Raw genomic sequence first — 24,481 nt, 5'->3', positions numbered from 1 at the left:
CACAGCCCAGGGTACAGTTGGTTTTCTGGGCTGCAAGTATCTGTGAGGAGCATGTGGAACATGTCCATCCCACCCCAGGTAGTCCCTGCCCGGGCCCTCCTTAGCCCCAAATCAGCCATATCTACTTTCTGAAAATCACGTCCCCCTTGTCACGCTCATGTTCATGGCCTCACGTCGCAGAAAGCTCTTAATGGGGGCAAACAATCAGAAACTATATAAAGGAGGAAGATTTGTCCCAGTACACCGGTTAAATCTCAGCAGGTCTCAGTGCCCATGCCTTAAATAACCAACCTACGTGAACCCTTCATTCTTGTTCACAATGGCTGTTTCAACCACATTTGATTAATATTTTCTTCATAAGGCATATGATGGCAATTAGCATTTCAAATTACCACAGGGACATCTCTGCAAACAGTCACAGATGGGAGGACTGCTAACTTTAGACTTCCCTCTGCAAGAACAAGAAATCAGGAGGAGGGGGAGAGACTGTTTATAAAGAGCTTTAGCACTGGTGAAATGCTCTGAGATTTCAGGCCTGCAAAGCTCTGATTCTTTTTAAGTGGCATTTAAACAGGGAACTGCTCCGCAGGGCGTGCTTGAGGCACAAGACCCTCAACTGCCTTCGTGTAACGATGCAGGAGTCGTTACCTGCTCCTCATTAGTTCACCGGTGCTCCCCATAACAGGAGCAAACGAAAAGCAACGGAGCCTGTGAGTCACTCCAGATCCTACTCATGACAGCAGAGGAAAAAAGAAAAATCCTTCAGTCAAAGCTTTACATCAGCCTCCTCCCATCTCAAAAGGACACAGACCAAAGAGCAAAGCCATTGCAAGGACGTGGGCCAGCACAAGAGGAATGCAGGCCCGTCTGTGCAGGAGGTGCCACGTGCGTTATTTCACTCAGATTCACTCGAGCAGGGATTACCCCCAGCGGGAAACCACGTCAGAAAAGGGCTGGCAGTGGCGGTACCGCCACGGCACGAACATCCGACTCCCACCCGCTCACGGAGGAGGCAGCAGGAACGCGGAGGGTCCGGCCCCGCAGAGGCTCGGGATGGAGCGAGGGGACAGCCAGCCCTGAGCCACCACAGTCCCACATGGGCTGGGACAAGAGGACCATTAGAGAAGGGACACGGGAGGAGCGAGCAGCCGCCCCTGCCCGCTGCCCTTCCCCGACTCACCGTCTGCCACGGGCGCCTTCACGGGCTCAATCCGGGAGACGATTTCTGCCAGGTCCGTAAAAGAGGTGGTGGGAGAGGTCACATTCTGAAACACAGCAGGCAATTTTAGGTATGTTAACAAACGTGCACAAAGAATCCGAACATATAAAAATTATGTCTGTTCACAGAAAGCTCTAGACACATAAATCCTCCACAATTGCCCCCCTCAATTACTCATCAGTGAGCAATTCACAGAACAACTCTCCTGATGCAGGTCTGGTGGCAGAGACGGGACTCCCAAGTGCAAATGCTGGGACAACCTCTAATGGTGCCTTCTCCATCCATGCCTTATTAAAACAATAGCAAACTACAGAAAAGAACACAAAAGACGGGAACTGGTGGGTCTGGACTCCATGACAGACGAGGTCTCCATCACTGTTATTTCGTAAGAGGGACTGGCTGGGCCAGCTACAGCCCCCCAGGAGCTTTCACCTGCCCCCGAGAGAAGAAGGGGCCCCAGGTCCCACGTGGGGACACAGTACATGGTCCAGCCCTGAGCCTGCAGAGCGATGCTGTGGGATGCTGCAGGGACAGGCGGGCAACAGCCCAGGAACCGGGGTGACCAGGACCCCCTGGAGAACCCCGCAAGCCGTGGAGCTGGAGGTGCTGCAGCCAGCGAGAGCCTGAGGTACGTGGTCCACCCACAAGGAGAAATATTTTCAATAAACCCTTTCTATTTTCACTCTGTCTCACCCAAGCAGTGGGCTGAGTGTTCTCTATTTTGAGAAGTTGCCTGCTCCAGTTTTCCCTCTAGAAAACCCAACTTTGGTATTTAAGAAGCGTTTTGGTCTTCCCACATGCCATGCTGTGAGCAGCCCTACCTGCCTCCCCGGGGCCAGGCACAAGGTCAGCAGATGGAAATCTGAACACCTTGTTTTAAAACCAGGTATTTTAATTAGCACAATAGCACATACCCCCAAAGGAGAGGACGGGGAAGAGCTGGCAGGGGACACGTTATTGGCACCGGGCTGCCAGGAATCGCTGTGACAGTCATCGTTCTAAACGCCCAGACCTGTCCACGTGCTTCCAGACAGGGCAGTTTCCTAACACAGGGGTTTTATGAGAAATTCTTTGCTCTTCTGGCAAGAGCACTGATCCTGTGAATCATACACCCCCTATGGGGGTCACAGCAGAAGCCCATTACAGCTGCAGCAGATCGCTCTCCGTTGACCTTTAATTCGTAACTAACTTTTGATGTAATTTAGCACAGCTAAAGCAAGGTGTGAATCCAGGACAAACAGCTGGTGGGGAGCGGTAGACAGAGAAAAGCCCAGAAGGAATTAAAAAAAAAAACCTGTATGAAATGAAACAGCAGTAGCTTAGGACACGCACTTTAAAATATCCAGAAGTCAGGAAGCTCAGCAGCTCAGTTTGCCCGTTAAGGAGCTGCCAAGAAGGGTGAGTCAGTCCTGTCTCATTTTGAACATCAACCTGAATGGTCCCAGTGAAGTGCCTGCACAAACCTGTTCCCCAGGCCGGGAGAAAAAGCACCTACATCTTCGTTTTGTGCCGTATGACTAAGCGAGGGATTTGCGCGAGCTCTGGCCGCCCAGCAGACACAGCAACATTGGAGGCAATTGCCTGTGCTCTAAAGTCCAAGCGGTGCACAGAGCGCTCTGGCAGACACGTGCCAGGCTGTCCTGGGAGCACGAAGCGGTCAGGGACCCGCTTCGGACAAATTTAACATTTAAGTACCTCCTCTTACTACTTTTAAGGACAAAACCACACTCCCATCAGTTAACACGAGGCAAAGAAGTGTCTCAGATTCGTTTGAACCCCACTCTAAAACCTTGCTGCTTTTTTTTTTTTTTTTCCAAGAAGGAAAGTATTCTCTTCGGCACAATCTTTATTAAGTAAATTAGAAGAGAAAGACAGTTACCATTGTAGTCTGCGAAATTATATTTAGCTTTGACTCTGAATAACACTTCAATAGACAAAACTTCCCCAAGGAGATCCAATTAACAGCATCACATTATTCTGTGCTGAGAAGAGTAAGGGTTGCTCAAGTGAAGTTTATGTGAGGTTCCTGTTGTTTGTGTCTTCAGTATTTGCATTTTTGAGATAAGATATACAGTGACTGAATGATGAAAGCAAAGAAGTATCTAAATGATTAAATATCCGGAGTTTTAAGTAGAAAATCAACGCTTATGACATGGAAACAAGATAATAAGAAACCACGCTCAGTTCTCTCTGATGTTGAACGCTCCAGAAATAGCTGAAGAACTAAAACATATAAAGCATCAAAACCTTCGCTAATGAAAGGCAAGTTAAAAATATCAGCTGTTATCCTTGGAAGATAGCAGAGCTAAAGGACTTAAGTGACTCTAATGGACTAAGAAAAAAAAGACAACCACCGCAGTGGGAGCCTGCAGGACTTGTTATTTTGTAGAAATAAATCTACTGAAATAGGAGTCAGATGACAAAAATGTTGTTTTTTACCGGACTCTGGAGTTTTCAGAGGAGGAGCAAAGATCCCCTGGGTGCCTGGAGCACAGCCTGGACCTGAGCACAGGCTGATGGCTCCCGCTCCATCACCCGGTTCACTCTCCTGAACCCATTTTCATCGTCCTGGCACGTCAGTAATCAGCACTTTCTGCCTTCTTATCAAATGCAACCACAGCCTGTGCCTACAATGAATACATGACATATTTGATCTCCAGGGCAGTTGAAGGGCCATAAAACCCAGGGTAGATTGTGATAAATGTTCAACTCGCTGCTTGATGCACAGTTGTAACAAATATCATTATTTAACTGAAATATTAGCCTGAGTTACTGTACCCGTATAACAGGCAATTTAAAAATAAGTCTTTCTTTAAATAAGCCTTTGTTACAGCAACGAATGCGTTTGAACTTGTTACCAGTTGGTGATAAAAGTTAGAGGATGAAATAGGACATTTAACCATTCCTGAGACACCCACAATTTTCTCTCCTTTGACTTCTTACAACTATTAACACACAAAACCAAACACGCACCAGCTCAGAACCAGTCTGAGCACAGGGTGTCAGAGGCAGAACGGGGACCTGTCTTCTGCAGCTCAGACTAATGCACCTCCACGTCACCTTCCCAGGAAGAAATAACAAGTTTTGGGGCTCCTCACTGGGATCACCAGCTGATTTCCCCCAAAGCTCAGTCCCTGTCATCCCAAGGGAGCCATGACCAGTTCACCCAGTGACTCATACCTGACAGAGCTCACCTCTCTCTGGTGACACATGGGGTCCAGGACAAGCGTGGTGTCACCCAGCCCTGGCTGCTGGCTCCTGCCCAGCCCTGCAGGCGCTGCCCTTCCTCTCCCCTTGCTCTCCCACCAGTCTCTCGAGGAGCTGCAAATCCTCAATGTCACTTTTCACCTCCCTTGACTTTCCTTAGTGAGGCTCGTTACGGTCATGACACATTCTGGCAATCACTTAAAATATTACTGCTCATTTCCCTATCTTTAAAATACTATAAAGATGAATTACTGGGTAAAACATGAAACCTTTGTAGCACTTGGGTTTTAAATTAGAGGAATTCAAAGGAGGGTAAGGATAATAAGCCAGTATATCACAATATTGTACCCAAGCCCTCAAAAAAGGCGATAAGTGTTTCTTAAAAACAACTGAAACTTCCCTGCCAAGAAGTTCGGTCAGCCCTCTGAGTTACGAACCAACTCTAGAGGCTGACCTCAATCCTTAGACTGTAAAACCAGGAGACTCTTACTTCTGAGTAGATATCTTAACCACTCAGCAACGCTATGTAGCCTGTAGATTTACCATAACTGGGCATTTACCATTAAGTGCTCAGATGTGCAGAACAAGGTGCGTGAAACCCAGCACCTCGACAGCGCTGCCAGCTCCTGCAGAGCCTTAATGACGGCTGCAAAATGCCTTCTCTGATAGGGGAGTGACAAGAAAAGCAACAAAGCAAGAAGTCCACAGCCTTGCAGGGATTTTAACTCTCGACTAAAAACACATTTCCAGCAAGCGCTTAAATGAAGTTTTCTGGAAGCATCTGAGAACAATGTGAGTGACAACCCTGCACACCAGCGATGGCTGCGATCAACACCAGTGATCCCGATTCATGTCTTCTGGTGGGAGAGAGAGAGAGAGCACGTGCACGAGAGTGCTTCTGCCCTGGCAGAACAGTTTCTAGTAGCAAGGACAATATCCAGGTACCAGCCTAAAGTTTGTGGCACAAGAATAAATGAAAAATAAATCTTAAAAGGTTACTTGTGCCCACTCAGCGTTACTCAGGGAGACAGTCCACATGCACATTGAAGCAATGGGTACAAATGTGGCCCATCACCTGAAACCACAGAGCACCCTCTTGCACAGAACCTAGGGGACAGAGCCACGGCCACCGGTGCAGGAGGCAGCTCCAGCAGCACGTTTGGTGCCCTCGAGACTGCTGAGACACAGGGGGATGGAGAAGAGAAAAGCAAGTGTGTGAACACGTACGCATCAGCTACGCGTCTCGGAAAATAGTTACTGGTGAGCATCCCGCCTTCCTTTGGGGACATTTGTGTTGCGAACGACTCCAGGTTACAAACACAGTAAAGCAAAAACCTGTTAGAATGGAACAGCAACAGGAAGAGCCGCCCTACAGAGCGCTACAGTTTCAGAGACCCCATCGTACTTGCTGAGGATCATAGAATTGTTTTGGTTGGAAAAGACCTTTAAGATCAAGTCCAACCATTAACCCAACGCTGCCAGGTCCACCACTAACCCCATGTCCCTGGGAACCTCATCTCCACATCTGTCCAACCCCTCCAGGGATGGTGACTCCACCACTGTCCTGGGCAGCCTGTTCCAGTGCTTGGATACGGACAGATCCCTGAACGGGCACAGATCAGGTACCGGGGACGGACAGGCAGAGATCAGAGCTGGGGCCCTGGCAGAGCAAACCTTGGCCACACTTGTACCTGGTGACCAGAGAAGTACAGGCTCTCGTTCATCCAGGCTGTGGTTCAAAGAAAGAAGTTTCTGAAAAACTGATCATGCCTTTTCTCGCCTAAAATACCATTTTAACTAATACCTATATGCTCACAGTAAGCGCGTGAGGCAATCGATCGTTCTTTTTCATCCTCTGAGCAGTTCTGGGGCCGTACGCAATCTGGCATGTGAGTGCATTTATACTGAACACTTACATCAGTTTTGGATTTGCAAGTCCAAGTCCTGTCTGTCATCATCGTGTCAAGCACTCCACTCCTGCACCAGACATTAAATACAGTTTTCCCGTGCTGATATCCCACTTCCTGGAAAAAAAAGTCAAGGCAAAAGAGTAATTAATGTAAAAAAAAAAACCAACATTGTCACATCATCTGCAAATCAGTGAGAAATCCAGAGCTCTATCCCAAAGCCAGGATGTACTTCTGCCACTTTCCAGCCCCAGCTACATGGGCTGTTCAGCCTAAGAACGAGGGGACGATTAAGCAAACGAGGTGCTATTTTAAGGCAAAACACTAACTTGACCTTTGCCCCCAGGGTGTGCAATGAAAAGTGCCACCTCACACAACTATTTTTACATTTTTCAGGCAGGCTGCTCGCAGAATAACGCCTTATAAAGAGAAGCTTAGGACACGTATGTATACACACAGTACTGGCTCTTTCTTTGGAAGACGGTAACAACAGGAATTAATTTGTGTCTTCTCCCCTCTTGGTTCAAGAAAAGCCAAGAAAATAAAACTTTTCTAACAAAGAAGTTACTGTATGGCTCCCAGCTCCAAAAATTCTTGCAATAAGTTAAGCCAGACTGCACTGAACATGCAAGAGTTGGTTTGCTGGAGCAGGAATGGCGGCACATGGACAACATCCAACCCACAAATGCTAATTTAAAAGTATAACATAATTTGCTCTGGGAATAATAACAGGGCACCGCGTCACTAGCATGGAAACAACTGGAAAAAATAAACCGATTGCTCCGAGTTTGACTCTTTCTAACAAGACAGTAGAAATGGTGTTGAAAATCAAATCAAAAGGACAGAAAAACAGGTCTCGGGAATGGTTATATGGTGCCCATTTCTATTCTCTGTAAAATCCAGGTACATCGCTGAAATTAAAAGCCCCACTACTTCATAGTCTATAACAACAAAGGAATGCATAGGTTGCTCTTTTCTTTAAGGTCAGCACAGTTTAAAGCTTCCCTGTGGAATAAAGTTATTTAGCTCCACTGCAGGGAATGAAAATCCAGGAGGGTGCTGCCCCTCCATACCCACAGTGTCTCCTGCCAAGAACTTGCTCACAGAACGTGACGTCTTTGAGAAACTGCACTTTTCTTACGCTTTACTCCACTGAGAAAAATTTGCCTGGTGTCTTTAAATCTCTTTAACGACACCAAATTAGACAGAACAATGATTTGACAGCTCACTGCCTGTTACTGTGATGAACTACCAGACCCTTTGTCAAGGTTTGCAGAACATCCAGGGCACTCCATCTATCAAAGAATATTATTTATCAGCAAAGTCCTAGATCCACCCTTGGCAGAGAGCGCTGTTTGCCCAGGAGCTCGGAGACACCCAACATCCTTGAGAAAATATTTATATTGGGGAAATCAGCTGGTGGGTTGGTAGCTGCCGCTTGGTCCGAAGGTCTCTCTCAACCGTGGATCTGCACGGCTCCACTGTGTTACTGGTTTTGTTTGGGATTCATAAGACCGAGGAACCAATCTGCAGCTTAATGAGGATTGTAGGTTCTCACTACATCTGTAAAGGAGATCGACTTAAAGAAAAACTGCAGGGGAAGGGTTTTTAGCAAAGGAGAAGAGCAAAGCCATGCAGAAACACCTGAGGATGGAAGACGCTTGCAAGGCTGAAGCAGACAAAGAACAGAGACGCAGTAAAATAACTTTCTTGGCAGGAGACAATGAGCCAGAATTGTTATGATTACCCCAACCTGGGCAAAGGCATTTTTGTTGTGAACACTGAATTGTGTCACTTACACAATTCAACACCTGGAGTCAGTTCCTCCCATGCTGGTGTCTGGTACATCAACAAACCAAACTAAATCCCAGATAAGTGTAACCTGGTGTTACCTTTTTTACAAGGTCTTTCCACTGACATTGGTGCCATTTTCCTGATACTCTATCAGGTGCAGAGGAATTGTGGATGATATGTTTTATTAATAGAAGTGTTGAAACGTTAACCAAGCCAGATACTTTAGCCTGTTGCCCTCCATTTCACTGATTCATGGCCTCCCCTACAGACTTCTTCGAATTTTTCATGCGACAATAAGCTACATAATGAAAGGAGAGAAATGACACCATTTGACAAACCGCAACTGCCCAAAGCAGCTCAGACACCCAAGAGTTTTTACCAAGCAGATGAGCAAGAATTGTCATGAAACAGAGTGAGGCAACCGATCTGTTCACGGGTCATTGTATAAATAAGATTACTGACTCGATTTCTGCTGTTAATCCAATCTCACAGCTGTGATATCATTCCACAGAATTATTTAGCGTCAATTTTTCACTCTGTGCCAACCGACTCCTCTTACTCTCCAACAGCTCAGGCACTAATTAGCACCACAAACCAGCAGATTTCTGTGGAACAGTAATATGGGGGAAACTGCCTTGCCTGGGATGGACTTACACAGATTTCATCGAATTTCTTAAAGTCCAGGGTCCGGTATCGGTCAATGGGCGGCCGGATATACTCGCAGTAATCGCTGCTCTTCACCATCTCCAGCTGCCGCACACAGCACACGTACGCCAGCCGCGTCTGGATCTCTGCCATGTTCAGCACCTGCCAACCCGGCCAGACATCATGATTAATTCAGAAATTTCGTTTCAGAATGCGTTCTGTATTCACAATGGAGAAAAAGCAAGTTATCTATCATTTGTTTTTTTCCAAGAGCGCACAGAAGCCTGCTGAAGCCTTCACACATCAGCACCTCCATCTGCTTCCCAGGCAGCGTGGACAGCTGGCCAAAGAGTCTCCATCATCCGCAGCAGAACGGGAATTCCTTCAAACATATTTCTGCAGTTCGAGGTTGAACTGAGCCTTTCATTCCAGGATATTGTGGTACCTTGAGAGATCTGTGCTGAGGCACAAGGGGCACAGGGACCCTCCAAGGCAGCAATCGGTGCTGACCTCTATGGTACCAGGGCAGAGAGGTTGCAGAATGGTTGAGGTTGACAGGGATCTCTCGAGCAGGGTCAGCTGGGGCAGGGCATCCAAGACCAGCTGAGTTTTTAATATCTCCACAGATGGAGACTAGACAGTCTCTCTGGTTGGCCTGTGTTTCACCACCCCCAGTAAGAAAAGAGTTTTCTGGTGTTCAGAAGGAATCTCACGTTTTCATGTGCACCTGTTGTCACTCAGGCAGTTGTAATATTAATATTTCACTGGATGCTACTGAGAAGCGTCAGGGTCTCCCATGTTCCCCCACAACATACAGGGAGCAGCATGGTCAACTTTGCCACAGCACAGCAGGACATTCCATGGCTGCACCACTCCAAATATAATACCACTTCTGAGGGAGAGGAGACCTTTTCAGGGAAAGGAGTTATTAGAGGAAAAACTTTAGATTACAGAGCAGTACCAACAGTTTGTAGTATTTTCCCCAACACTGGGAAGAACAAACAAGTATTTTACTTCCGATTCCAACAAGAGAAATGTGTTAATTGTAGTTGGGAGGGAAGAATTAAAACCAGCATTCACTTGGTCGACAGCTGCAGAGCCAAATAACTTAAGAAATGCAGAAGAATAAGTAACAGAGTTGGCATAATTTCATGCAACGATTAAAAAAAAAAATCTTAGAATCATAAAATCATTTTGGTTGAAAAAGACCTTTAAGGTCATTGAGTCCAACCATTAACCTCACATTGTCAAGTCCACCTCTAACCTGTGTCCCTGAGAACCTCATCTCCGTCTGTTCAACCCCTCCAGGGATGGTGACTCCAGCACTGCCCTGGGCAGCCTGTTCCAATGCCCGACAGCCCTTTGGGGAAGAAATTGTTCCCCAGATCCAACTTCAACCTGGTGCAACTTGAGGCCATCATACTCTGCAGCCCGGCATTATCAGCAGCAGTAATGTTAATTACTGCCTAGTGCTAAAATCTCCCTAAATCTACAGTTCAGAGACATATATGGTAGAAACACCAAATTACTTCTTATTGGTAAAATGCGTAAATTCTGACTTTATTAAAATTTACTGCACCTCTAAGAAAAGGTTCCATTGCCCTGACAATTCTACCACCCCTTTCCCAGCCCAGGGCCCTACTCTCTCCCATGTCACTGCCTTTCCTTTGGTGTAAGGGCACTGCCCAGCTTGCTTTGTCCAGAGTAAGAGCCCAAACCCAAGAAAGATGATGGTCTGTCCCCAGGATTGCTCCCTGAATGAACAAGCAGAAGTTTCCTGCTCTGCACATAAAACCAGCTGCTATTTTAATATAATCCATAATACCTTGACTTTCTCGGCCAGCGGATTCCACCTCTTCCAGAGCAGCCACCAGCCAGACAAGCAGTCACCGTAGTTGGCGAGGTCTGTCTCATACTGGCTCCCCACGTCGATGGCGATCACCACCTTTGCGCCCAGGGACCTCGCGACATCAGCTGGTGGGAATCACAGAACCACAGAATGAATCACAGATCTGGAGTTCCGCGTCCAGTTCTGGGCTCCCCAGTTTAAGAAGGACAAGGAATTACTGGAGACAGTCCAGTGGAGAGCTGCGAAGATGCTGAGGAGTCTGGAGCATCTTTCTGAGGAGGAGACACTGAGAGAGCTGGGGCTGTTCAGCTGGAGAAGAGAAGCTGAGAGGGACCTGATCAATGTGATCAATATCTCAGGGTGGGTGTCAGGGGATGGACCAGACTCTGTTCAGTGGTGCCCAACACCAGGGTGAGGGGCAACGGGCACAGACTGAAACACAGGAGGGTCCAGCTGAACATGAGGAGAAACTTCTTTGCTGGGAGGTGCCGGAGCCTGGACCAGGCTGCCCAGAGCGGCTGTGGAGTCTCCTGCTTTGGAGACATTCAAACCCGCCTGGCCCGACCTGTGTGATCTGCTCTGTGACCCTGCGTGAGCAGGGGCTGGACTGGGGATCTGCAGAGGGCCCTGCAACCCAACCAGGCTGGGATTCTGTGACCTGTTGAGAATACGTGGCCTTGGAGAGGAGAGTGAGCAGCGCAGGGTCAGCCCTGCAGACAGATGGGGATGAAGGGAAGGAGCAGCTCGGGACCAGACAGCACTGAGGGGCTGGGAGCATTTCAGCCTAAGAAAAGCTTTGGGATCCAAGAGAAAGATTCATATTTGGAAGTGGGAAAGAAGTGAGGCAACACTTTCTGCTTCAAGGTCAGTGAAAGGACTGGCTGCAGCCTTTGGATATGGGTGAGGATTTAGGGAAGCGCCCAGGGAGGGAAGAGAAGGACACGAACCTCACAGAATGAATTTATATTTTTCCACACCCCCAGAGTCCAAGATAGTTGCAGTTTCCAAAATAGTTATGTGTAGGAGAACTACAGCTCTGAAGAGGCAATTTAGCTGCTTAATTTAGATACTTATTTAAATAAGATCTGTTCTGTAACTTGGATTTATGTTCCTGGGCTCATTCAGTCTACTGTATCTTTTCTACCCAGTGTCACCTGCGTGTGCTCTTTGCCCTCTCCAATATGCACGGGTGGAAAAGCTGCCTTGGTTTGCAATTCATATTTTTGCTTACAGACACGAACAGAGAATGTCAGAGGCAGATTTGGGGGGGGGCTATTTTGTGTTATTTCCATTCCAGGCAAATACAGACCTGATGAAAAAATATAATCTGGTTTTGTCTGGAACATGTAAATGGCTTGAGTTGCTCAGATATGGAGTCTCTAACCTAGATTCCTCCCTCTTTATTTGTACACAATTACAGTCCCAAACTGCAATGACATCACGTATCTCCTATCTTGGCCACCCTCCTGAGCCACCCACCTTCCAATGCTTTCCAAGGACACCCCTGACATAAAACACATCCCAAACCCACACAAGTGAATTCACACGCCTTGGACCCGTTTGGGTTCAGTTCTCAGAATACCCCAAACTCCACATCACTCCTTAGAAAACCAGGATTCCACTCTGCCCTGTGCTGGCAGCTGAGACACCGATGTCGGGCAGCCGAACCCTCCAGGCTCTGGGTGACACCAGTGTAAACAAAAAAGAGTTAATGCTGCTGCTTTCTCAAAATTATTTCTTATTCAGCTGATACTTTTTGAACATAAACTCAAAGATGGAATATATATTTGCAGTTTAATTTCTGCTCTTTCCTTTCAGTGAACACTAAAATAAATTCAAAATTAGCTTGGAATTATATGTTCAGAATACATCTATTAGGAAATACTTCATAATAAAAAATAGTCTTAATAAAGCCATGATAAAGGAAACACTTAGGAAACTGAAAACGATGACTCCTGGTAACCATCATGAGATTAAGGGTATCTGCAATATTTCTCCTTGCTTCCATTTGTGCTTGACCAAAAAAAGAAAAAAAAAAAAAGGACAAAGTTTTGCAGGCAATTCGATGGGCTGTGTTCTCAGTAGAACCATAAAATAATTTGTGTTGAAGGGCCCTTCCCAGCTCCCCCAGTGCCCCCCTGCCATGAGCAGGGACATCTGCACCAGCTCAGGTTGCTCAGAGCCCCGTCCAGCCTGGCCTGGGATGTCTCCAGGGATGGGGCATCCACCACCTCTCTGGCCAACCTGCACTTTTTCCCAACCAATCCATGCACCTACCCGGTAGGTTGTTGATATAACCTCCATCCATCAAGAGATGCCCGTCCTTGGGGTCACAGAGGGGAGGCATGTACCCTGACAGGGACATGCTGGCACGGACGTACCTCCACAGGGAGCCTGCGGGAACGAGACGGGGGGGATGGCAACAGCATTAATTACTGCCACACAGGTGGGGCAGGCTTTAGCACTCATTAAAATAATCAGGAGATAGAGGATCTCCTGAGAATACTGTTAGAAAGTTATTAAAGCAGTTTATTATATTCTATACCATAATCCTGGCTGGGAGAAAAAAAAAAAAAGCAGCACTATTCAGACATACTATCAGGCAAAGGCCTTAGAAACTGGAGTTTTAAGCCCATCCCTCATTTTTATTGCCTTCTAGGAGATTTCAGCATATGCCTGACTGCGGGGATCGGCTTTAGTGCTTTGTTGAGCTCACACTGATAAGGACAGGAAAAGGGAGAGAAAGAACGAGCAGATTGAAGTGCAGCTAAAGCCATTGTGTTCTACAGAGATCCACAAAAAACTGACTTTTAGCAGGAGCTGAATATAAATAATATATGTTGTAGAAGCCCCAAAATTCTGTTTTCCCTGCTCGGTAATAAGCAAACATTTTCACTTGTAAAACCAGTGTTTAGCTCAGCTGGAACTTCCACCCAAGAAAAAGGCTGACTTCTTGTGTTACACCCCACAGATGAAACCAAGACGGGTAATTGCAGCAGCCGGGAACTTCCTTCCTCTCCTCTCAAGTGGATTCTGGAGATGACCACAACCATTCTCCAGCTGATTTCTGTCCTTACATTCTGCATGGAAAAGCAGCTGGAGTGAGTTTCCTGACCTCAATTGGCTTAACCTGCTGCAGAGTGGGAATAAAAAGCCACCAAGAAAGGTTAATCCTTTGTCTGCTTGTTTCAGCTCCTTGTCCTCGGTCTGTGTAATTTAACGGTTTGTAACCCACACCCTGATGGCAGGAACAGTCCTACCTGGGCCAAAGCCAAACACCAGGGATGCTGCAAAGGCCTCAGCCACCCAAGGCAATATTGGGGCAGCCAGGAGGCTTGTGCTGTCCTCGCCGAAGCCCAAGTCATCATTACCCCAAAGTGACAAAAGCTAAAGCCAGCATCCCACGGGGCTGCGGAGCGGACGGCTCGGATCCTGCTCTTCCCTTCAGTCACTGAGGCACGTTACAGTTTTCCACCAGAGATATAACGAGGACTGGACACAATTAAGAACCTAACCCAGCCTCTGCTTCAGGCACAGGGGTCCCTTTATTGGCAAAACAGCTTCATTTATGGGAATGTGAATCTTAAAGCGCTTTGGTTGTATTAGTTCTGATTTACGGCTGAAACATCTGCACTTCATGGGATGTTTTAAGGGAACAGAATGGTGTCAATGGACCTGTTTTCCCTCTAAACAGTGAACAAAGCTTCTCATTTAATTTCTTCCCAACAGCTCTGTTCCTTGTTTTATCTGTGTGCCACCACAGTTTGGTGCTCAGCAAACACAGAAGGGAGAAACAAAAGGAAAGACAAATTCAAATGGGAGGAAAATTCCAGGAACAAGGGCTGATACCGAAGTCTCACATCACAGTTTACGACGTGCCACCCAAGAAGGCTTCTTGCACACTCACCGTCCATGTGGACCCTCATTGCCGAGGCAGTGATGTCGGTTGTGATAGTGAAGTAAGGAATCCACAGATCCTGCAATAGAGGAGGGCCCAGTTTTATGAAAACTGTAACACAAACCAAAGTAACGACCTCTGTATCTTATTGATAGACACAAACGTCTGCACGGACGGAGCAAACCCCATCAGCTCTGTATTTAAGTTCACAAATTTGCTTCTTATGCAAACATTTCATGCAAAACCAAGGAAGACAAAAATCCCAATTTCCTTTTTTAATAGCAAGAAAGACTTATTCTGGAAGACTGTTGAGCCTACAGAGCAGCACAGCAACCTCATCGCTCAGACCAAGAGTTCACCTTCTTTCTGATATAACAGAATCCCAGAATGTCAGGGATTGGAAGGGACCTCGAAAGCTCATCCAGTGCAATCCCCCCGCCGGAGCAGGAACACCCAGATGAGGTTACACAGGAAGGTGTCCAGGCGGGTTGGAATGTCTGCAGAGAAGGAGACTCCACAACCTCCCTGGGCAGCCTGGGCCAGGCTCTGGCACCCTCAGCATGAAGAAGTTTCTTCTCATATTTCAGTGGAACCTCCTGTGTTCCAGTTTGCACCCATTGCCCCGTGTCCTATCACTGGTTGTCACCGAGAAGAGCCTGGCTGCATCCTCCTGACACTCCCCCTTTCCATATTGATCACCATGAATGAGTCACCCCTCAGTCTCCTCTCCTCCAGCTCCAGAGCCCCAGCTCCTCAGCCTTTCCTCACACGGGAGATGCTCCACTCCCTCCAGCATCTTGGTGGCTGCGCTGGACTCTCTCCAGCAGTTCCCTGTCCTTCTGAAACTGAGGGGACCAGAACTGGACACAATATTCCAGATGAGGTCTCACCAGGGCAGAGCAGAGGGGCAGGAGAACCTCTCTGACCTACTGACCACCCCCCTTCTAATCCCCCCCAGGTCCCATTGGCCTTCCTGGCCACATGGGCCCAGTGCTGGCTCATGGTCACCCTGCTGTCCCCAGGACTCCCAGGTCCCTTTCCTCTACACTGCTCTCTAATAGGTCATTCCCCAACCTATACTGGAACCTGAGGTTGTTCCTGCCCAGATACAAGACTCTGCACTTGCCTGGTTATATTTCATTAAATTTTCCCCTGCCCAACTCTCCAGCCTGCCCAGGTCTCTGGATGGCAGCACAGCCTCTGGCGTGTCAGCCACTCCTCCCAGCTTGGTGTCACCAGCAAACTTGCTGATAGTACACTCTCATTCCCTCATCCAAGTCGTTGATGAATATATTGAATAGTACTGGTCCCAGAACTGACCCTTGAGGCACTCCACTAGATACAGGCCTCCAGCTGGACTCTGCCCCATTGACCACGACTCTCTGGCTTCTTTCCTTCAGCCAGTTCACGGTCCACCTCACTGCCTGATCATCCAGACCACGGTTCCGCAGTTTAGCAGCGAGGATGCTGTGGGAGACTGTGTCAAATGCCTTACTGAAATCAAGAGAGACCACATCCACTGCTTTGCCATCATCTATCCACTTGGTTATGTCCTCGTAAAAGGCTATAAGTTTGGTTAAGCATGACTTCCTCTTGGTGAAGCCATGTTGACTGCCTCTAATGACCCTTTTATCCTTGATATACCTTGAGATGGCACCAAGGATAAGTTGTTCCATCACCTTCCCAGGGATGGAGGTGAGGCTGACGAGTCTATAGTTGCCCGGGTCCTCCTTCTCGCCCTTTTTGAAGACCGGAGTGACATTTGCTTTCCTCCAGTCCTCAGGCACCTCTCCCGTTTCCCAAGACTTGGAAAAGATGATGGAGAGTGGTCCAGCAATGACTTCAGCCAGCTCCCTCAGCACCCGCGGGTGCATCCCATCTGGACCCATGGATTTATGGATGTCCAAATTGTTTAATTGCTCCCTAACCCAGTCCTCATCAACTGAGGCAGACTCCTCCATTGCCCTGCCTTCCTCTGGGGCCTCAGGGGTACGGGGCTCCTCAGGACAGCCTCCGGCAGAGTAGACAGAGACAAAGAAGGCATTCAGTAATTCTGCCTTCTCTGTATCTTCTGTCACCAGGGCACCCACCCCGTTCATCAGTGGGCCTACATTGCCTCTGGTGTTAGTTTTATCTGCCATGTATTTGAAGAAGCTCTTTCTGTTGTCCTTGACCCCTCTCACCAGGTTTAATTCTCAGGAGGCCTTAGCTTTCCTAGTTGCCTCCCTACATCCTCTGACAACAGCCTTATATTCTTCCCAAGTGGCCAGCCCCTCCTTCCATTATCTGTAAACTCTCCTCTTCCACTTGAGCTCGCCCAGCAGTTCCCTGTTTAACCACGCAGGTCTCCTGGCTCCCTTCCTTGACTTCCTACGTGTCGGGATGCTCTGATCTTGAGCTTGGTAGAAGCAGTCCCTGAATGCTAACCGACTATCTTGGGCCCCTTTATCTTCAGGTACCCTTTTCCATGGGATTTCCCCTAGCAATTGCTTGAAAAGGCCAAAGTTGGCCCTGCTGAAGTCCAGGGTTGCGATTCTGCTTGCTACTCTGTTCCTGCCACACGAGATCCTGAACTCCACCGTCTCATGGTCGCTGCAACCAAGGCAGCCCTCCACCTTTACTGCTTCAACCAGACCCTCCTTGTCAGTGAGGACGAGATCCAGCAGCGCTCCTCTCCTAGTCGGCTCCTCCACCATTTGCATCAGGAAGTTCTCATCAACGCACTGGAGGAACCTCCTGGACTGAGGCTGGCTGGCGGAGTAGTCCTTCCAGCAAACATCAGGGAAGTTAAAATCCCCCATGACAACCAGAGCCTGTGACTGTGAGGCCGCTCTCAGCTGCCTGTAGAGGCCCCATCAACATCCTCACTCTGATCTGGTGGCCTGTAATAGACACCCACAACAGTGTCACCCCTGCCAGCCTGCCCCTTAATTCTCACCCACAGACTCTCAACTCGCTCTTCATCTGCCCCTGGACAGTACTCGGTACATTGTAGTTGCTCTCTCACGTAAAGAGCAACTCCACCACCATGCTTGGCTGGCCTGTCTTTCCTGAGAAGGACATAGCCATCCATGACCACATTCCAGCCATGTGAGCTGTCCCACCATGTCTCTGTAATTGCCACCAGATCATAATCTCCTGACGGAACGCAGGTTTCTAACTCCTCCTGCCTATTCCCCATGCTGCGTGCGTTGGTGCACAGGCATTTCAGGTCAGATGTTTCAGCCACGTCTGTACCCACATCCCGCCAGCTGGAAAATCTGAATGGGAAGGTGGCCTCCCAACTGCAGAGGAGTTTGTTGGAGAGAAGACAGTTTTGGAAATTCTCCACAGTGTCTAGTGAAAGGGCAGCCTGCAAAGGGGAAGGAGGAGACTTGGGTGAATAAATTGAATTTATGCCCAGAGAACCAGAGCTGATAGTTCTCTGTCAGTCAGCAAAGCTGAATCAAGACTATTGTCAGGCATTGGAACAAGCTGCCCAGGGCAGTGGGGGAGTCACCATCCCTGGAGGGGTTGGACAGACGGAGATGAGGTTCTCAGGGACATGGGGTAGTGGTGCACTTGGTCGCGTTGGGTTACCGATTGAATTTGTTGATCTTAAAGGTCTTTTCCAAACAAAATGATTCTATGGTTCTATTATATGAAGACTGAAGAGGTGAACCTGCTTTCCCATCTCTCCAGCCTCTGTTCTCGGGACAAGGTGCCTGGGTCTTCTCTAGCACAGACTTAAACTCAAGCCAAACAAGGGTTTGGACTCCAGCCGTCAGTATGAGCTGAGCAGCTCTCCCTCTCTGGTCACTCTGTATTTCTGGTGTTTCTGTGCTGCTCAATACGAAATTCTGAACAGACAAAAATAAGGGGTTTTTTTCTAGCGAGTTTAATCTCTTAAGCAGCTCTGCAAAGATAGTGGAATTGGGGACGACTAACAGATACTGCACAAGTATTACAACCCATCTGGTATAAATGCCACAGGAGGGTGGATGAATAAAGTGTGACTATGAGAGTATTAGGGATGCCTCTCCATGCTAAAGATATTCTGATGATTGCACATCTCGGTGCATCAACCACATTTTAAGCAAAACTAAGCGAATGGGGAGAGAAGTCCATCTGACAATTCCTTTCATATTCATGCAAACACATGCACAAAGGAAACCAAACCAGGACCTATCATGCCGTCATAAAGATTGCATTTCTCAGGTATCGTTTCACGAATTTTGGGGACACAGCATTATTCAAGTCCGAAATGGAACCTGATAAAGGACTTTTCTGATTCCTTACACCTGAACCTCCAGCTGAGATGGCTTACAAGAGCATTCTATGCTCTGGCACTGGGGATAAAAATTGCAGAGCCTGGTGCTCTCCCGGAAAGATTAGTAATTTCAGAGGAGCAATAATTGTATTTCTTGATAAATATCTTTCAAGCACGCTGCCCTGGGTTTCTGTGTGCTTTCCTGGCAGAACCTGCGCAGGCTGATCTCTCGTGGAGCGCCTTGGGCTGACATCTGCCGCAGCAATCTCGGGGGTGCTGGTAACCAGGGTTACCCCACAAACAGCACTGCTAGGAATCACGAGACTCCCACGTTAGACGGGTTGTCAGAGAGCAAATTTAGGAAAAAAAAACCAAAACTGGAAACCTTTCTTTCAATGTCAGAAATAACAGTTCAACGTAAGTGCTCCTGGCTCCCCGGCCTGATGCAGAAGCGGAAGGAGCGCAGGGTGGGCAGGGGTGCCACCTCCCAGACATGGAAGAGGAGGATCAGGCCCAGCCCTTCCCCATTTTAAGGTTTTATAGAGACACCAGGGCCAGGACCCACCCCGGCCCCGTGGGGAGGAAGCTCTCAGGTTCTCCTGCCGTCACTGTGGATCCTCCTGGGCAGAGGCAGCTGTGGTCAAGCATCCAAACTCAATCTATAATATGTTTGTAAGGCTGTAATTAACTCTCGTTGGTATGTATTTCCAGTTGGAAATCATTGCTACTCTCCCCGCTTCAAAAACACTCCAGCTACTGAGAAGAGATGGGTATTTGCAGTTTGGATGGTTTAAAATAATGCTTTAAGAAAACATTTGTTCAAGGCTTAATGTGTCCTAGTTCGGCTTCTGCTACTTTCTAAGTCACCTTTTCCACTCGGGCAGCTTTCAGTTTCCATCTGTCTAGTGATATGACTGGGTAACCTGTGCTGGTAACACAAATTGCAATGAAGGAGTAACTGCCTCTTTTCTTGCAGAGCTACACAACATTTCTCCTTATTTATCTGACGGAAGCCTTCCAACATGAGGAGACTGAGGAGTTCAGCCTGCGACATGCAGCACACACAAATATGACGCTCTTCTGTGCCTCACATCTGGGTTTCTCTTGATCACAACCTTCCTGTGACTGCAAGGTTAGAACAGATCATACAACTACAGCTGTTAAAAATCCTAAGGAAAAAATCTACTGCATCTTAAAGAGTACGATAAACTGACTGCTGAAATCCAAAGCAGGGATAGATAGACAAGGGGAAGCCCAAGGAACAAGCGCCAGGACCGGAGGAAACGGCCTCAAGTTGTGCCAGGGGAGGTTGAGGTTGGATCTGGGGAACAATTTCTTCCCCAAAGGGCTGTGGGGCATTGGAACAGGCTGCCCAGGGCAGTGCTGGAGTCACCATCCCTGGAGGGGTTGGACAGACGGAGATGAGGTTCTCAGGGACAGGGGGCAGTGCCAGGGGTGGGTTAATGGTTGGACTCCATGATCCTGAAGGTCTTTTCCAACCAAAACAATTCTATGATTCTATGATTCTAAACTCAGAGGAGATTTTCTCCTATTTTGTCACTCACTCCTTCTCAAAGCCCAGATCAGCATCATCCTGCAGTGTGACACCCACGATTCACACCAAGTTAACCGAGATAAGACTGAGCTTTGCACCCCTGAGAAGGTCTCAGTGCTTTGCGTAAGGCAGCTCCTCAGACACATCAAAGCCAGCAGAGAGGAGCTGGTTTAGTCATTGGACAGTCACGCGTCTTCCATCAGGCACTGCTGGAACCACAGATAGGAGCGGGAGCGCTTCAGGAAGGGATATGCACAATTAAAGAACTCAGAGTGGGGCTGGTGCTGCCCAAATAACAAAAATAATTCCCATCTCAGAAGGACTTATCACTCGAAAACCTGTTTGTTCCCAGCCCCATCCTGTTCTCTGCACAGCAAAATGCTATTTTAAGCCACGTGATGATTAATCACTTTCCTACTTGCATTTAAGTAGGGAATGTTTTAGATTATTTTTGATAAATATACTAAAGTATATATGGTGTTAACTTCCTACATAATCTTTCATCACAAGGATTCCAAACACAGGAATAATTTGGTTAAAACTGCAAATGAAGTAAGATTACAAGATCATGCAAACTTTCCCTAAGCTTTGTGATCTAGGAAGACAACCACTGATAATGTCCTTTATAAATTGACATTGCCGAGGGAGAGAGAAGAGATGGATTCTGAACAGGACCATCAGCTCAGGTAGACCATGCAACGTCTAATGATTACAAAAGGTCACCATATGCAAACCAGGAAACAATACGCTTGGACATTACTGCAGTTTTCAATAGGCTGTTCATAAAAACTCACTCTAGCTTCAAAAATAATATTTAAAAAAGCCAAACCCATTGCTGCCCTCTTCAAGACCTTCTTCTCATGTGCCCTAAGGGCCTCTTAGACGTGATTTGCAGAAAAATAATGATAAAACATTCTCAGCGATTCTACTTCAGGGACACAATTTTAACTTCTGCTCTCAGACAACGGGATCCCTTTGTCAAACAGAACAGAAGTAGCTACAAATAATCTACTCCTTGTGTTTCTAAATCCGCCAAAATGAAAGAATAGGCTCCTTCCTATATCCATGTAACATCACATTCAGAGTTTTAACATGTTTTCAGTCATCCAACAGCCTCATCTCTCATATTAGCACAGAGGAAAGCTATTTCTGCTACAACAGAATACAGCAGCATCATTTACTGTACACAAAGTGAATAAACAACCCACCTCGATCTGCTTGTCTTTGAAGATGTTGTTGATGCTTTTGTTAAAAGCTGCTCCAGAAAACATAGAGGTTATCGGATATGTCAAGTCCAGAAAATTCTTAAACAGGGAGTTTACAACCTAAAAAGAAAAAAGAAAAAAAAAGGCATTTTTAAGATAAATATATGCAAGAATCCACGTTAAGGTCTGCATTAATGTATGCAATTCGAGAGACATCATACTTCAGATTCTACAGCCAACACGTTGGAGCATTGCTTTTGCAAGTAAAAAAGTAGTCAAGGGGACAGAAATACAACTACAAAACCCACAACCAGTAAGTCCTTGTACAGTATCATAAATTTAAAACAAAAAGCACCAGACTTTGTAGCCGGTTTGCAATAAGGCTATGGAAGAATAGACATTTGCATTGCTTCCCTTCTGCCCATAAGTCAGTGTCCCTCTAGAGCAGCGTGCATGGGCACAGGCTGCTGCCTTAACAAATATACGTGAATCATACAATTCTTGATTTTTTTTTTTTTTTTTTTTTGATAACAAAAAGGTATTATGAGTTATGTCCCTCTTCATCATCCTTCCCACAGTGTACACAGGGTTCGCCAGCATGGAAAGGAAATCAAAGCTGTAATATAGGAATCTGTATCTTTATATATCTCTTCTCATTGGTGGATCACACCTAATTTTTCTTCCAGTCTTAATTCTTCTACCTGCCTCAGTGTAAGCACTTCTAAAAACCTGCCCGTGATCCTCTGGGACTGCAGCAAGGTCAAGTCAGTCGCACGTTAAACAGCTTTAAACACATTTTCGATGTATCAGTGCCCACTATTTTTCATCGCTGGCGTGAGTTGTGTTTGGTACCCAGCATTCAGATCCTGCTCCAGGCGCTCGCCGTGAGCTCCATAAACCAAATCACGGGAGGTTTCCTACAGCACTACGGACACATATTAGATCAGATAACAGCGGCACTGCCAAGTGTGTCTCTTCTAAACACACCTATACTGTAATTAAGCTTTCATGGATTTTTTTTTTCCTTTCTAGTGCATTAGATCTGTGCACTAACCTACAACATAAAATCATTAAAATATCGAAACTATATGGCACTATGGCCACTGTATTTGTCCCATAACCACTCTAATAAATCCCAACAAAATTCAATGCCTAACATATTACATCATACTCAAAATGCAACAGAAGACCAAAAAAAACCCCATTAAATAGGGCTTCACTGGATGAAATGTTTCTATTAGATGAAATATCTTATCTCCCTCCACGTTCTCTATAATCGAACAAACAGCTGACAATAAACAGGCTTCGTGCCCAGCAGAGACCTGCGGCAGAACAGCCTCCAAAGCTGCAGCCAGTTTGAGGATCTGGGATCAACATCTGGCCCTCGCTTCACTCAGCGATGATTTAAAGAAGAGCAGGATTAGCCTACATGGTCATGTCCAGCTGCTTTTAGATCTATATTAAGTATCTGCCCAGAAAACACCAGTCCAAGTATAAAAAAAAAATCCTTGAAAACAAGTATATAAACAGGAAAGTTGGGAGAATGTAAAAGCCTGAGCACAAAACCAGTTATGAACCTGTCACCTTGGTTCACATCCTCATTTTCGGCTCTGCTGGGGTGAGGAGGGTGTGCTGACCTGACTACAGACACGCTACCCACAGCTTCAGGGTGAAATGGAATTAGCTTTGGACTTAAAATAGGGATTTGGTCTCTGACGTTACTTACAATGATTAAATCGGGGAAAGAGGCATTTACAAAAAGTCCTTTATTTAATAATGAAGAAAAATCTCTCCAACTCAGCACCAAACATCGGGTTGTCCCTGTTGCAAATGATCTATATGATGCTGAGCCTCTACATTTTCCCTGCAATTAATGCTTGCGGTAATCTTGTACATGACCAAAATACTTCTAATTAATGGTTATTTCTTAATATTCCCATTCCTCATAACTGGGACATGCCCTTTTAGCAGACGCTGATGGCCAAGAGTCTCGCTCAGCTTTCCAAGAATACCCGCTACCACCTACCAGTCTCCAGATAAATGACACTGAAGATCACGCTCTGGAAAGGCAGCCAGAGCTTTCTGAGTTCTGCTCCGCTTCACATTTCCCTACAAACCAACAGCACAAGGGCCAGTGGTGGCGGCTCCGAGAACGACGCAGCTTCGGTTCGCAGCGGCACAGCGGCCGCACGGCATCAACCCCGGGTCTCTTAGGAGAGCAAGTATTTCACAATTCGCCGTTCACTTCCCATGAATGTTCACTTCTACAGCTCTGCTGCAAGATGAGCTTTCTTATTAAGACCACCCTCAGTCCTAAAATTCTTTTTAAAAGCTACCCCATGGTACACGGCAACTTCAACAAGGTTCTTCTGCTCCTAGAGCAGAAGAACAAGAGCAAATGAGCAGGATGATGGACAAAAAGAAACTTGAATTTTTATCTCTGGCTATTTTATTCTTTGATGCAGAATGGTTGTAAACTGGTGTCAAACCCCAGGATAATCCCCAGCGTTTTCAAAAGCAAGGGTGTGGGAAAACTCGTTGCAAGAACAAAAACTGAAAACCACAGAACAGAATAAGTATTTTTTAAACTACTAGAGAAAGCGTCCAGAATTTCCTTTAGTGCCTTTTTAGAGTTCGTGTGTAAAGTTTCAATGAAACAGGCAAAGGAATTCACAAAGAAGTTAAAGACAGAATAAAAACATAACTCAGGTCAACTGTTCCAGATAAACAGCCCTAGAGGGATCTATTTATTCCAAAGGCAGGAACTACAGATCATGGAAGTTCAGATTTAAAAGTAAACTATTAAAAAAAAATAAAAAGAAAATCTAAGATCTGAAGAAAATTAAGATTATTCCAGGGAAGAAACAGTAGCCATCTCAGGGTCAGGGAAAGAAGAGAGGCAAGGTAAGTAAATGTATGTTTAAAATCAGCTTCAGATGTTCTGATCCTGTAC

At 46.6% G+C, this 24,481-nt stretch overlaps 1 protein-coding gene across 1 annotated transcript in view; it reads right to left on the bottom strand.

Moving 5' to 3' along the window:
• The window catches only part of PNPLA7 (patatin like phospholipase domain containing 7), a 127,526-nt gene that overhangs the window by 5,733 nt on the left and 97,312 nt on the right, over positions 1–24,481 (bottom strand). The window contains exons 28-34 of the mRNA XM_065648470.1: positions 21,532–21,648; positions 14,529–14,598; positions 12,899–13,015; positions 10,598–10,746; positions 8,782–8,934; positions 6,343–6,450; positions 1,181–1,265 (exon numbers count right to left, since the gene is read on the bottom strand). Coding sequence (XP_065504542.1) covers positions 1,181–1,265; positions 6,343–6,450; positions 8,782–8,934; positions 10,598–10,746; positions 12,899–13,015; positions 14,529–14,598; positions 21,532–21,648 — 799 coding nt within the window. The remainder of the gene's footprint in view (positions 1–1,180; positions 1,266–6,342; positions 6,451–8,781; positions 8,935–10,597; positions 10,747–12,898; positions 13,016–14,528; positions 14,599–21,531; positions 21,649–24,481) is intronic.

This window comes from Caloenas nicobarica, chromosome 19 (genome assembly GCF_036013445.1).
Source record: "Caloenas nicobarica isolate bCalNic1 chromosome 19, bCalNic1.hap1, whole genome shotgun sequence".
In the NCBI taxonomy this organism is placed as follows: domain Eukaryota; kingdom Metazoa; phylum Chordata; class Aves; order Columbiformes; family Columbidae; genus Caloenas; species Caloenas nicobarica.
Note: the sequence above shows the minus strand (reverse complement) of the source record. Positions and strands in the feature narration are given on the sequence as shown.